Source organism: Cuculus canorus, chromosome 18, assembly GCF_017976375.1.
Source record: "Cuculus canorus isolate bCucCan1 chromosome 18, bCucCan1.pri, whole genome shotgun sequence".
Classification (NCBI taxonomy): Eukaryota; Metazoa; Chordata; class Aves; order Cuculiformes; family Cuculidae; genus Cuculus; species Cuculus canorus.
The window spans coordinates 11,681,151-11,696,850 of record NC_071418.1 but is presented as its reverse complement, the minus strand read 5'-3'; the positions used below and the strand labels follow the sequence as shown (position 1 = coordinate 11,696,850).

General features: G+C 45.6%; 1 protein-coding gene across 7 annotated transcripts in view; it reads right to left on the bottom strand.

Annotated features, from left to right (window-relative positions):
- The window catches only part of ASPSCR1 (ASPSCR1 tether for SLC2A4, UBX domain containing), a 50,076-nt gene extending 34,479 nt beyond the window's left edge, over window positions 1–15,597 (bottom strand). For 2 of the 7 annotated variants that reach the window (XM_054083593.1, XM_054083594.1), the window contains exons 1-4: window positions 15,144–15,368; window positions 7,615–7,670; window positions 6,288–6,399; window positions 1,596–1,696 (exon numbers count right to left, since the gene is read on the bottom strand). In XM_054083593.1, coding sequence (XP_053939568.1) covers window positions 1,596–1,696; window positions 6,288–6,399; window positions 7,615–7,670; window positions 15,144–15,353 — 479 coding nt within the window. In that variant the 5' untranslated portion in view covers window positions 15,354–15,368. Of the gene's footprint in view, window positions 1–1,595; window positions 1,697–6,287; window positions 6,400–7,614; window positions 7,671–7,752; window positions 7,883–15,143 lie in introns of those variants that run through there. The other 5 variants (XM_054083595.1, XM_009559010.2, XR_008452908.1 and 2 more) reach the window with 4 other exon arrangements.
- Between the last annotated feature and the right edge of the window lie 103 nt (window positions 15,598–15,700).

Sequence of the window (15,700 nt, the reverse complement as noted above, 5' to 3'; positions counted from 1 at the left end):
GCTACGTAAGTGAATCTCCCACAAACCTGCACAAATGGTGTGAGAGCAGTTACATGGGAGGGTGGAAAGCAAGCACCAACTGTTCAGTCCCCTCCTGCTAAACAGAAGATGCCCCTGATCCAAACTCCCTCCCCTGGAGCAGCAGAAGTCACTCCCTTGATCTTGTTACGGGCCAGTCGGGGAGCTAGGCTAGCAGAAAACTAATGACACATCCCTGAGAGGCTGGAAGAATTGGTTTCTTCACCCTGGAAACAGCTTTGGAGCAACTCCAGTCACACAATTCAACCGTGCAAGCCTGACTTAATCAGATAACATCAGCCAGTCAACCCTAGAATGATGTTGCTTAGGCTACTGCAACTGCAATATAGAACAAGCAACCTTAAAGTGCAGTTAAAAGTAATTCATGCTAGTACATGTTAGTCTAGTACTAACACATATCTGTAACCAGTCAACTACCATGGCTCAGCCAGCAGGTGACAACCCATAATTCTGCATCCATCACTGTACCTAAAAAGGCTGAGCTTCTCTGAATGCTACCGTACCACCCACTTACCACCAACTATTCTCTCCACAGCTTTTCCACCACCACAGCCTCAGAGACGTCACAAGTTTTGAAACTGAAACTCTTTAGATGAGCATTTAATCCAATTTTAATTCATAAATTAACAAAAATAGTTTAGGTTTGCATCATAGCATATAACAGCACCTCTACAGATGAGCAGGACATTCAAACAGAACAAAGCAACAAGCAGAAAGCAAGGAATATAAGAAAAAGAACAAGATAGAAATACAGGATATGAAAAAAGCATTTTATCAAGAGAAAGGTAAAGCCAACTACAATAGAAAAAAATGAAATTTGGAAACTCTGTCCAGAATAGAACAGCTGTCGCAGCTTCAAGGCTTCATCCTCCACGCCATGACAAAAAAAAAAAAAGAACTGTCTTTGGAGAAAAGTTTATTAACCTGACATTTCAAAACAATACAGTACTTTAAGGCAAAAGCAAGCACTGGACTGGGACTGTAACAAGATTTCTAACCCATGTATATATTCAATAAATGTAGAAACAGAAATTTTTCCATTTAAGCAGGTTCTAATCACTCTGTTGAAGATTCCACATCAGCCTGCTGAGAGCCGCAGACTACCTTGAAGAACCTGCAAAAACAGCAAGCCTTGAAAGCAACAGCACCTTGCCTAAGGAAGAGCCCCCTCAACCACACAGAACCACAGCACAGAAACAGTAGTGAGCAAGACCATCTCAGCTCTGGCCAGTAATTTGGCTTCAAACAAGTTTGTGTAAAAGGCAGTTGCAGCAACATATCCACTCAAGAGTTCTTCCTGGCCTTAGCAGTCCGTTATCAGGTTATGCCCTGAACCAGGAGCACTACTCCAGGATTAAAAAAACCAGAGAAACTACAGAGTATCAAATCTGCAAGACCAGGGAAAAGGAAAACAGCTGTGTTGTAAAGGGAAAAACACGATCAAATAAATGCAAATTCTACAAATCTGCAGGATTCAGCTGGATCACTGCAACAACAAACTGCTACTGGCACGCAGAGATCTATCTAAACATATATTTTCTCACTGCATTGCTCACCTGATATTTTCAAAATGATTTAGAAGTTCCCACAAAGTCTGTTGACAGAGGAAGGTGTCCTGTAAACGGGAGCCATCATCCAACTGTAACGCAATCCGAACCTACAGGAGAAACACATTGAATTAACCTGGAAAATGAAAGAAAACTTTTTCTTCACAACTTTTTTCAGTATTTCAATGATCTCAAGAACCAACTACCCAAAAAAAAAACCAAAAAAAACCCACTACTTCTTTCTAAACACTGGTTGCAAAGGATTACTTAAAAATGCAGGGGTGTATGCAAATTATTATTCTAGAATTTAACACCTAGAATAGTTCTATTCTGCTACCAACACAAGTATTATCTATGAGGATCTCAGAAGATACCACATCAGAGGCTGGACTGAAGTCCCGGCAGACAATATCCACTGCATTCCCCTCGCCTACCAGGCCAGTCATTTTACCATAGCAGATTACTGAGTTGGTCAAGCACGATTTCCCCTGGTGAACCCATGCTGGCCTCTCCTGATGATTTTCCTGTCCTTCACATGCCTGCAAATGGTTTCCAGGATTAGCTGCTCCATCACCTTCCCAGGAATCGAGGTGAGGCCGACCCACAGTATTATTATATTGCTCAAATATTCCCTGACCGGATGGTCTTCCGCCAAAGAAGGTGTCTTCCTTGCTCCAGCCTCTGCCCTTGGTCTCTGGGACTTCAGACTCCTGACGGCTGGCTTTGCTACTAAAGACTGAGGCAAAAAAGACATTCAGCCTTTCCCATGTCCTGTGTAACCACAGCTCCAGCCTTGATAAGCACGTTCCCCAGCCTTCCTTTTGTTACCTACATACTCAAAAAAGCCTTTTTTGTTGCCTTTGACATCCCTGGGCAGATTCAATTCCAGCTGGGCTTAAGCTTTCCTAACTTCATCCCTGGATGCTCAGACAAGGTCTCTCTATTCCTCCCAGCTTACCCATCCTCACTCTCACTCTCTGCACAATTCCTTTTTGTGTTTGAGTTTGGCCAGGAGCTTCTGTTCAGGCATCCTGGCATTTTTGTCTGGCTTCCTATTCAGTGGAATGGACCACTCTGCAACACGGAGGAGACCATCTTGAACATTAACCAGCTTTCTTGAGCCCCTCTTCCCTGCCGTATCCTGAATTGAAACATACTTAGACAAACGCCAATGCAAGTGTCCCAAATCACGTCTCACCTTGAGCAGCTGAGACGTTCTGATTTTCACCAGCCAGAACTTTACAGCAAGGGTATTTGCAGCTATATAAAATGAATTCCAATAACCCAGAGAGGATTGATGCAGCTGCATAAACTAAAACACTGACCCAGAGCTCTGTTGACATAAGCATCGATTTGCAGAACAACTGCCCTGAGGCAGAACAAACAGAATATTTGTACATCACAGAGAGAAACAATAAACACTGTTAAAATCTATCTTACTGAAGACCTGACCAACTATTACCAGTTCGAAAAGACCCCATGTGTAACTTGCAACTCACTAATGCTTCCTAAATACATTCTGACAAACAATTTAAGAGTGAATTAATCAAAAACCTCAAAAATAATTCTGGTCATTAAGTCATCAAGTTCTTAAACACCTGCAGAAAAAGGCAAAGGACAGTCAGCCACCTGTTCTAACAGGCCTTTTCCAATTGGGAACGTGAACACTCACATTATGCAGGGCCTGCATGAGCACCTGCTAATGATACTTCAGAGAACTGCTACCAAAAAAGGGGAAAAAAAAAAAAAAAATCCAAGTACCCAAGGCATTTCTAAAACAAACACACCGAGAGGAGTCCTGAAAAAAATTCAAGCTCATGATGGTCCCAAGGGAAAAATCTAGCAACTGACAGAGAATGGCAGAGCACTGCAGGTGTCACCTTTACCTTCTAGAGAATCAGCCTTCTTTTTCAAAACATCTGATTCTACACTTTCCCAACTAGCTCACCCAGCTAAAGAAAAGTGAAAAAAGTCCCTATTAGATAGCACCTGATGTCTCTAGCCAGCCGCGGCTTTCTGAAGCCCACAGAAACTGGCTTTATTCCAAAGTCTGAGAAGGACATAAGCCTAGGACATCAACAGCAGCTTGGTTTCATTCTATGTTTTCATGTGTTCCTAACAACAATCTCAGTGCATCATGTGTGTGACGTGTGTGAGAGCATGAGGGGTAGGAGAGAGAGATATGAGAAAAAACAGACACCACACACTCTGCCAATCGACCGTGATTTCCTCAGTGGAATATGTTTGTCATCTGTCATCTGCCTCAGCTCTTACCAGTCCTTGCAGGACTGCAAATTGTGATCTGCTGGTGACAGGAATTTCTCTACACAAAGGAAGCTGTAGCATCGTCAACAAGTAGCCAACAGAACTGAGCTGTTTCATCCTACCATTAACACAACCTCCTGGTTGCTCTTACGACGGAGACGCCTTAGATTATTCCACACTAAAACAGAGTGATGACAGCTGACATCACCATTCTGTAAGAATCCAGCTCAGAAACTCAAACTACCAGTTGCATCAGGTTTTGGGCAACAGTTCAAAGCTGAGCATGTCACGAAAGTCCTATTCATTCAATTGAAAAATCCCAGGCTCTATACAAAGTAAGAGAGAGATCAGTGCCAATTACCTTCTAAGTTTACAAACACAGGAACAAAAGGTCAACAGCTTTAACCCTGGAACCACACTGGTGGTACCCCAAGATCACCTGCTATTGCACAAGGAACCTTTTCCTTTTTTCACTGAAGAATTGTCTTACAAGAATCAACCATTTTGACTTGTGAAGGCAAATGCAAAAGCATTCTGTTTTAAAAATAAGATTTGCTGAACAAATTCATGACTTATCAAAACCTGTACTCTGTATGTAGGTGTACGCCGACGTGCCACACTGCAGGGAAGCATACCTACTTCTATGCCATTATTTCAATAAAAGAGCAACAACAAAAGGCACAGAAACAAACACATCGCAATGTTACTGCAGCCAGCCTGCAGGACTGGTTCTGCATCTCAACTGCTGCTACACTAAGGGTGTAAAGTGGTGTCAGGTCTGGTCAGGGTTATTGCTGTTTTAAACTTCCTGCACTATTAGACACTAGTTCCCTGTGCCAGCGAATTCTTTTGGTCAATTATATTTTGTACAAAGTATCTTCTTATACTGCCTGCAAAATTCCTCCAAGTGAAATCTCTGCTCTTTGTCTACAGAACAGTAGCTCTGCTCAGACCGCAACCTCCACAGGCACATTTGCTACCTCTTCTCAACTCCATAAAACACCGGCCAGCACTGCAAGGGAAGCCTTGCTTCTGTGGATTCCTCTGCTGGAATACAACTCAACAGTGACAACTTCAACTTCCATTCGCTCTTTTCTTTTGTGATGTAAAGCAGCAATTCCATGTTATAATCCCTCTCCTACAGCCATGCTCCTCATCCTTTCTAATACTGTGCATGTACCCTCTGGGAAAAAAAAACATCATTGCTGTTTTCTTTCAGTACAACACCTCCCAAACTGGATGCAAACGTCAGGTAAAGTCAGCACCACACCATTTTAACAGAAACTCTTCCCACTGGAAGACAAACTCCATCCCATCACAAATTTTTTTTAACTGAAAATTTTATGCAGACGTCACCAACTTGCGGTAATTTTTTTTTAAAAAATATGTCATTTGGAGCACAAACTTCTTTCTACCACAAAGTCAGAAAGGAAACACTAGTGCCAAAATAAAGCATGTGGAAGTTTTACAGAAAAAAGTTGGGCATCAGCGACCCCAAAAACTACGCTACTCACCCACAGTGAACGAGAGCAGAGATTCCAAAATCTCCACTATGACATTCACTTTTCAATGTACATAGCAGCTGGATTTTGTGAGAGCTAAAGCAATTGCTTATAACAAAATACCACCACTAACACAATTCAGCAGACAGACATTAAGAGATGAGCGCTAACAGACCTAAAACGTGCACCAAAATTGGGAAACTCCATGAAAAAGTCAGTAAGATAGGAGATAAGTGCTAGCGATAAATTTTCATCTTCAAGTTACTTAAATAAGATCATATATTGTTTTTCACACACAAAGTGTTTATGTTCATTAACACCTATGCATTGTTTCCAAAATTATCCCTCCAGCTGTTATAACAACATGCACAAAAGATTTTTGTATCTCCTAAATGGGAGGGTAATTCCTACAGAACATGCCATTTGTAAGCCCCTTGCAAATTTATACTAAACAGGGACATTCCACAGCTGCACAAGTGCCAAAAAATCCTAAAACCATGTGAACACACTGTGAACCGCAGCTCTCAGAATGAGCCAAAAGAATTAGAGATTCTGTAAGAATCAGAGATTTTAGTTGAAACCCAGAGGAAGACAACAGCAACTGAAATAGAAATTAGGGAAGTGAACACAGTCAGTAGCTCAAGTGCCGAGCAAAGTCATCAGTGATGTTTAACTTCTCACACATTTATGACTCTTGGGGTTTCAGCTCTCCAAAAGAACCCTCTATACTCTAGCAGGCAGCTGGAGATCCACCAGCAAGCAAAGACTTCCAGCTATTAAACTACCATTAACTACACCTCAGTCAGCCTTCTGGTGGTCTCCTACTCAAGCACTGGCCAAGCCTAACCACACTCTTGCTCATTAGATCTGACGAGATCACATCCAGCACAACAGATAACCAAAGGGATCAAGTCATGCTGTGAAACGGACGTACCGTGTTTCCAATTCCCGCTCTACTGGAGACCGGCACCATCTCCAGTTTGGCATTGTTGGGCAGTCTGGCAAATCTCCACTGTAAAGAGAGATCCAGCACACTCCTCTGGAACCTAAGGAAGAACAGAGGCCATGAAGATACCAGGAACCATCCCATGCAGGCCCAACCAGATCATTTCAGGGACTGACAACAACGCAAAGCTCCACCAAGGTACCCGCAGGCTGACTGGAAGCCACAGAGCAGATTCAACAAGGCACAACTGGTAATTCAGTAGTCATCAAAAAGAACAAACCTGTTTTGCAAACCAAAAAAGCTGCAGTTTGTAGAGGTCACAGACAAAATACTCAAATACATGTTCCTCCTCAGGCTTCAAGAGATAAACAGCAACTGAACCACCAAATCAGAGAATTGTTTGGTTTGGAAGGGATCTTAAAGATCATCCAGTTCCACAGGCAAGGAAAATATATTCAAGGCTGTGTTCAATGTCAAATGAAAACGTACTTTTTTTTGACTGCCACTTAAGACAAACCACCTCTTGGCTATGACACCATGCAGAGGTGAGAGGGGAAGGGTCCCACCAGTCCATGGTCTGTTCTGTCTAGGGAGGGATATTTCTATAGAAGCTACACAGGAGCTTGGTACCAACCCTAAAATTGAAGGGGACTTGGTAGGGAGAAATTCCAAGAGATCAGTCTGATTGAAGAGACTTAGCTGGAGAGCGGTGGCCTTGGATCCCGGTCTCCCAGGAATCACAGCATGGTTTGGGTTGGAAGTGACCTTAAAGCCCAGACAGTTCCACTCCCTGCCATGGGCAGGGACACCTCCCACTGGACCAGGCTGCTCCAAGCCCCATCCAGCCTGGCCTTGAACACCTCCAGAGATGGGGCAGCCACCACTGCTCTCGGCAACCTGGGCCAGGGCCTACCCACCCTCACAGTGAAGAATTTCTTCCTAGTGTCTCATCTACATCTTCCCCCTTCCAATTTAAAGCCATTCACCCTTGTCCTATCACTCCAGACTCTTGTAAAAAGTCCCTCCCCAGCTTTCCAGGAGCCCCTTTCAGTACTGGAAGCTGCTCTAAGGTCTCCCCGGTGCCTCTTCTTCCCCAACAGCCTCAGGCGAGGCCTCAAGAGCTATGGCAAGGCCTGAACCGGGATAGAGAGTGGCTCCAGGCCCCGGGGCTCTGCCAGATCCCCACACGCAGCCCGGGTCCTGGCGGAAGGGCCCTGAGGAGCGCGGCCACCGGGAGCGCGGCCATCATCAGGTCAGACTTCTCCCAGGGGGCTGTAAAAGCGATGTGGAGACAGGCCCCCCCCTTGAAACTCACTTCAGGCCGTACTCCCCGGGGCTGCCTCCCTGCTTCCTGCACACCTCCTCGAGGATCTGCGGAGAGACGAGAGGCGGTACGGATATCGGTTAACCGGGATACACCCTCTCCCTTACCCTGCCCATCCCCAAAACCCACCTGAAGCAGCACCGTACCGGGCCCCACCCGCACCGTGACCCGCCGCCCGCTGGGGGCCAGCACCGACACCGCGGCGCCGCCCCCGCCTGTCGCCGCCGCCATCTTCCCTCCCGCCGCAGCAGGAGGGGCAGTGCGTAACACAAAATGGCACCGCCTACATGTGGCCAGGTCATCACCATATTTGGTTAAACCACTCCCACTATGTATATGTCACGCCCCATTCGGTCCGGCCGTGCCCCCGCCGCCCGCCCTCCCGCGGGGGTGGAGCTGAGCGCAAAATGGCACCGCCCCCGCCACGCCCTCGCCGTGCGGGTTCGAGGAGGCGTGTGGGTTGCTGTCAGCACAGGGTCGCGAGTTTATATCGTCGAAGAATGCTTCATTGGTCAAAACACTCACTAATCAGTGGATACTATGAGATCTAGGACAGAAACAGCTGATATAACACAGTGTTAACAAGCAGCCCTGTCATGGAATCATAGAACAATAGAATGGTTTGGGTTGGAAGAGACCCTAAAGTTCATCCAGTTCCACCCCCTGCCATGGACAGGGACACCTCCCACTGGATCAGGCTGCCCAAGGCCCATCCAACCTGGCCTGGAACACCTCCAGGGATGAGGCAGCCACCGCTGCTCTGGGCAACCTGTTCCAGGGCCTCAGTACTCTAATAGCGAAGAAATTCCTCCTTATGCCCAGTCTAAATCTGCCCCTCTCCAGTTTATACGCATTCCCCCCTGTCCTATAACTACAAGCTTTTATAAACAGTCCGTCCCCAGCTTTCCTGTAGCCCCTTCAGGTACTGGAGGGTCGCTATAAGGTCTCCTTGGAGCCTTCTCTTCTCCAGGCTGAACAACCCCAACTCTCTCAGCCTGTCCTCGTAAGGAAGGTGCTCCAGCCCTCAGATCATCTTTGTAGCCTCCTCTGGACCTGTTCCAACAGCTCCATCTCCTTCTTATGTTGAGGATTCCAGAACTGGACACAACACTCCAGATGAGGTCTCACAAGAGAGGAATAGAGGGGCAGAATCCCCTCTTGCCCTGCTGGCCACACTGCTTTTGGTGCAGCCCAGGACACGGTTGGCCTTCTGGGCTGCAAGTGCACGTTGCTGGCTCATGTCGAGCTTCTCATCGACCAGCACCCCCAAGTCCTTCTCTGCAGAGCAGCTATTCTCTGTATGATTCATTGAATTAAAAAGCATTCCACTTCAAGAGCTCATCTAACTCCTTAATTAATAAATCATGATCATAGAAACATGCTTTAGTTGGTAAAAGACTCACCAACCAATGGAAACTATGAGATTGCACAATCTAGGACAAAAACATCCAATATATGCTCAATACAGATTTAATAACTACTGTGATTCAGTGAATTAAGGATGATTTAACTCTACCATGATTTGGTGAATTAAAAACCATTCTATTTCCAAAGCTTATCTAACTCCTTAATTCGTGATCATAGAAACATGCCTCAGTGGTTAAAAGACTCACTAATCAATGGAAATGATGAGATTGCACAATCTAGGACAAAAAAAAAAATGCAATATCTGCTCAATACAGTTTTAACAACCAGCACAGTTTCAACAAGCAGATGTGCCATGATTCAGTGAATTAAAAATCATTCTATTTCCGAAGCTCATCTAAGTTCTTAATTCATGATCATAGAAACATGCTTAGTGGTTAAAAGATTGACCAACCAATGGAAACTATGAGATTGCCCAATCTAGTACAAAAACATCCAGTATCTGCTCAATACAGTTTTAGCAATCAGCCCCTCTGTGATTCAGTAAATAAAAAACTGTTCTGTTTCCAAAGCTCATCTTCTTCCTTAATTCATGATCATAGAACCATACTTCAGTGGCTAAGACTCACCAACCAATGGAAACTATGAGATTGCCCAATCTAGGACAGCACATCTGATATCTGCCTAAAACACTTCTAGAACCAGCTTTGATGTGATTCAGTGAATTAAAATCATCCTATTTCCAGAGCCTATCTAACTCCTTAGTTAATAAATTATGATTGAGTAACTCACTCTAAAGCAGGTTCCTAAGCCATTCTCACCTTTTTTGGTAAATTAATGTCGGGATGTGCGTGCATCCACTGAGCACCATGGCTTTGTGCCTGATGCTGATCCAGATGGCTCCTAGTGGATCCCAACATGAAGTACATACATACGAACATACATACAAAAATCAGAATCTTTGGGTTGGGGTTTGTTTTGGTTCTTATCCTTCTCATTCTGAAGACTGGGATTCAACGTCCCAGAAGGACAACATTCATAGAATCATAGTATGGTTTGGATTGGAAGGGTCCTCAAAGCCCATCCAGTTCCAACCACCCTGTCACAGGTAGGGACACCTGGATCAGGTTGCTCAAGCCCCATCCAATCTGGCCTTGAACCCCTTCAGGGATGGGGCAGCCACCACTGCTCTGGGCTATCTGCGCCAGGGCCTCCCCACCCTCACAGCAAAACATTTCTTCCCAAGATCTCATCTAATCTCCCCTCTTTCATCTTAAAACCACCCCCACCATCCTGTCCCGGCACTCCCTCATAGAGCCCCTTCCCAGCTTTCCCGTAGACCTCTTTTGAGTACTGGAAGCTATTCTGAGGTCTCCCCAGAGCCTTCTCTTCTCCAGGCTGAAGTACCCCAACTTTCTCAGACTGTCCTCATACGTGAGGTGCTCCAGCCTTACCATCTTCATGGCCTCCTCTGGACTCACTCTAGAGTAACAGATGCACATCCTTCCTGTGCTGAGGACTGGAGGACTGGACACGGGGCTCCAGGTGGGGTCTCATGGTTATGGAGCAGAGGGGCAGAATCCCCTCCCTCGACCCACTGGTTACGCTTCTTTGGATGCAGTCCAGGAACTTGGCTTCTTTCTAATACCTACTCTAAATACCCCCTTTATCCCCTTTACAACCTTTCCCTTCGCTCCTAGCAGCCAAGCCTAGCTTTTCAACACTGAAGGCGTTCCCATAGATTGAACTGCAGTCTATTTTGTTTGCTATCGTAAAAAGCTTTTAGTTTGGGTAACCACTGGAATTTATTTAGCCTGAGTTGTTACCACACACAAAATATTTTCTCTACTTCTTCTATATTTATCATATATGTTAAGTTTAAGTCCCCACCACCACCCCCAGTGCCCACAGAAATGTCTGCTTTGCTTGCCTTCTAAAGGGAAAAGATCCTTTTAAGGAAATACACTTTTGTAAAAGATAACACTTCCTCGGGCTGACCATATCAGCAGCGTGAGAGAACGGAGAGAAAGAAAGGAAGGACAGGAACGTTAATGATGGAGAGACATCCCCTTGCTTATGCGTGTGGATTCCTAGGTCACTGCAACTGCTCCATAAGATATAGTAAAAGTCATAAAGGATGTCCTGTTATTGTTTAAAAATCACACTAAAATGTCATTACATTTGTTCTGTCTATTCCACTGGGCAGCATCATTGTCATACAGCTACAGCGTTCAGGATCCTGGCATCCCAGTGCAGGTCTGCAACCCCTAAACACATTAAAAAGGTTTAAGTTGACGTATGTTACTCTGAGAGCTGGGATGGATCAGGGGTATATATATGGCCAGTCACCACAGAACAGCCAACAAGTAACTCATCAGTCCACATCAGCTGAAGGACTTCCAGTCATACATCAACACCCCATCCATTGTCCATGTGAACATTTTTCCCCCTTACCACTAAACATCTATGGAACTTTCTGAATATAATCAAAACAGTAATACATGGAGATATTGCCACCATCCTCCCCATCTCAGCTTAGGAAGAACCTCATTCATGTTCTGAAACCCAGCATTGCCCAAGGAGGTTATGAATGACCAGCCTGCCAAGGCGCTTTTGCAGGAGAGAAGCCCACATCTGAGAAGAGCTTCTTAGTACGAATGGCTGCCCTGGCTCACACCAAGGCAATCGGATCTCTACCTCTGATGGCAGCTGGGATCAGCAGCAGAGCTGCCATTGTATTTTTCCCCAGTATCAACTTCCAGTTTTCCGCAATCTGCATCTTCTCGACCTCCTGAGTCAGAGGTTTTGTCTTTACAGCTCATCATACCTATGGATTTTTCTTACACAAATTTGTCCAGCCATGTTTTGAGCCTGTCTGAGCTTTTGGGACCCACAGAATCATGGCACAAGGGATGCACAGCCAAATTCTGTTGTATGACAGAAGTACTTAATTTTGTTTGGTTTAGACCTTCTTTCTTGGCGTTTCCCAGCTCTTATTAAGAAACAATCTCTATGGTTTTCTGTTACCATCTCTGAAACACTCACAAGCCTAGATACGTATTTCTTATAATTCCTTACTTTTTTAATTGCCTTTTGCTGTAAAACATGTTAAGAGGCATGAGGACACAAGGGCAAGACTGTTCTAAAAGCTTTCACACTTTTGCCTACAAAGGGTGCAACAAATATCTCTGGTGTGCAAGTTCTTCTTGGTTTTTAAAATGGTCAAGATTGAAAGCTCTGCAGGTATCTGAGACAGAATTAACATAGCCTGCCCCTCCACTAATTAATGCCTTCATAGAAGGTATGAAGAAGTAGAAACAATTAAAGTAGTTATGTTAATGCCAGTGATTATTCAGGTGCTGAAGTGGAGAAGCCATTCTATTTTAAAAGATACATTTTGGGTTTCACGGAGCCCCCAAAATTGGTCTTGTTCCTCGATGGGGGTAGCTCCTATTTGATGTCTGAAGTAGGCAGCTGTTTCCTATTTTGCATTTGAAGTGACACATCCCTCAAAGAAATGTTGCTCCTGTTAAAAAGACACCGATGTAATTTGAGCTGAACATTTCCAAGTTGCAGGATTAGAGAGATTAATCTGGTTTTTAATGGCATGTCATAATCAGAAAGCTGCTCAGAGGTCAAGGGTCACATTTCATACCCAGAGCCACTTCTAATCTCAAATATTTATCTGAAATTAGAAGCATGAGGAGAGAGAGAAGGGGGAGGTAACTACAACCTGGAGTTCATTAGTGCTACAGAGAAAGAGGAACTCATTAGGGAATAGCTGAAAATTCCCTTAACAATGCAGATTTCTGCCACTGTCCAGATCAAGAGGATGCCTGCAGATCTGCCAGGTGAGCCTCTGCAAAGCGATGTCCACCAAGCTAAAAACGCCTCAGAAAATGCATTTCATTAGTGATTACAGTGACCAAACTCTACAACGGCCTTTCCCTCCCACCTCTTTTGGGCAGCCAGCAGTTTGCTTTAGGTAGGTATCCTTGCTATTGTGCAATTTTTTGCTCTGTCACACCTCCAACACAGATAATGATGCAGACATTTGTTTCTCCACAAAAACACGGAAAACCCCATTTCTTCTTTTTTTTTTTTTTTGCTTTCAAATGGATAAGAAATTAACTGTGAGCACCCAAAATACAATACAGAACAGCTGCTTATCACAGTAGTGATGATTTCCTCCCGGCTGTACCAGCAGTACATGCTACTGATCATGCCGAGTCCTGGGACATTCCAGGGGCAGTTCCTGCCACAGCATTGCTCAACCCATTATGTTCATAGGAAGGCTCTAAATAGGCTCTTTCGCCGGGTCAGAGTTCCCTTACACCCACCCATCCCTGATGTTAGAAGTGAGGCCAGCAATGTGACTCTGCAGAAGCAGGATTTTATCTGGATAACTTGCACTGGACGTGGACACTGCTGATTGACACGAGACCCAAGAAACCAGCTGGGGAGCTTCAGCTGAGCCAGGGCTGCAGAGTTGCTTTGATCAGGCATGACAGCTGGCTATGAAGGGGAAACATCCCAGTGGCATGGTCCTCGTACAGGCCTCCAGGTGGGATTGTCTCAGTTTCTGCCAGGGAAACATCAAAAGGGCAAGTCTTGGAGCTGCCTTCCTCCTTGCAGAGTGCTAGGGAATCTCAGAGCTCTCATCTGTTGTTGTACAGCATGGTCCAATATATTTCTGCATATAGAACAACATTAGGACATGCTGGAACAGGCTATGCAGGATATTGCATTTTGAAAGGTGTTAAATGAAAACAGGATCTCCCTCAACATCATTCTCAATCATTAAAAACTCTCCTGCTCGTCTCCTACGTGTCTTACTCCTACCAATACAAATGCCCGGTCCTCAGTGTCTGTAGCAGTTCAGTTCTTTTACAGCTTTCCCTGAGCTTCTTTTTGTACTGAGCCCAGTCCATGCAAAGCAGGAGGGCTTTCATCGTAAGACTAAAACTTAGTGAGCCTCCCGTGCTAAGGAACAGCACTATAAAAGTCTCTGCAATTTGTGTGCACTGTAATGCTCTCTCGATTTATGTCAGAGTTAAACTGTACTGGATTTAAGAGTCCAGAAGTAGGAAAGCAGTCTGTCCTGCTGTAACCTCACACAGCTGGACGCCCTTCTCAGCAGCAACCTTGCTCCATTCTGACAGAGGGAATACAAATGTTTTACCAGGCTTCAGAAGGCTGACATATGAGTGTGCTCTGAAACAAAACCTCGTGAGTTACCAGACCAGCAGAAGTAAGAGCACTGACAAGGGCTCAGTAAAGCCAAGACAGGCAAAATTGAAATTTCTTTGCTTCACCTCTTTGGACAAAGGCCTGGAGATCTGCAGCTCTAACATGCCTTCCTGTTTGCCTTGGATTCTTCATGCATGCATCACATCCAGTCACCCTGAGTGCATCAGCTGGTCCAGCGCATTACAGAGGGAGCGCGGAACCTGGAAGCACGCGAGCCTGTGAGGGACATGAACGGCAGCCTTCTCTCTCAAGAAGTGGGATAGAGTTCAGTAACCTTATCCATCCTGTTTTCTTGCTGTCGCTAGTGGAATATGAGGTCCTCGGGTTGTTTATGCCAACTGTTCCAGTGATCCTGAAGCGCTCCTGAGGACACACTGATTCATCTGTTCAGACTTTGCACAAACTAACTGGTTTCCAGCTGCACCTCTGCTCAGGCAGCTGGACAAGCTCTCTAACCTGCTATAACCCGTCCCAGTGATCAGTGCAGCCAGCAACAAAATGATGATTGGGACAGTGTAGGAAAAAGATAGGATGATGCTGAACTGTGCCAGGACAGAAAAGATACCAGAGGGCGAGTGTTGTGTGTGTGTGGAGGGCTACGTTCAATTTTGTGGCTTTTCCTGGCTTAAAGATACTGCTGGTATTTAAATAAAGAAAACATCTGGAGGTAGAAATCTGAGAACAGAGCTGAGACTGAGTACATAAGGGTAGCTGAAAGATTAAAAGCATAAAACAACAACATGGCAAGCAAATTACAAATCCATGTGCCATGTACCTGGGAAATTCAGAGCTGAGGATACAGACCTGCTAAAGCAAAAAATGCCGCTGCAGCAGCCAGGCAGGCTTAACTCCTGCTCTACAAGAATGTCCCTCCACTTACTATTTTAAGATTATACTATTTTCACCTTTTCTGATGCCAGATCGATTGCATTTCCCGGTAAAGGCAGACTGCTTTCCTGCTCCTCTCCACAGGGCTGGTGGGGGCTTGGGCTGTCCAATCTGGGGTCTAACAAAGATGGAACTGTTTGAAGCATAGCACATCCCTGGTCCTCCTCCGTTTCCAATACCGAGATCTGTGCTCCGGACAGCCTTTCTGCAGCTCTCTGCACTCCCATGGGTGACAGGCACTCTGCTCCCTAGGGCTTAAGAGTGGCTCTTTCTCCAGGATTGTTTCTGGATGCAGGAATGCCCTACCCTAGGGAGAGCTGCTAGGGGTCAGACTGCCAAGAGCCCCTCGCAGGGCTCCAGGGGGCGAGGGGCTGAGCTGGGGAGGGGGGGTCCCGCTGCTTCCCACTGTCCCTGAGAACGGGCTGGGGGACCACAGACCATTCTCTCCACGGCAGCATCAACCCCTGCCTGGGAGCGATCCCCCATCCCGGGAGCGACCCCCACATCCCGGGAGTGATCCCCCCTGCTGGGAGTGACCCCTCCATCCCGGAGTGACACCCCTGCTCGGGAGGGA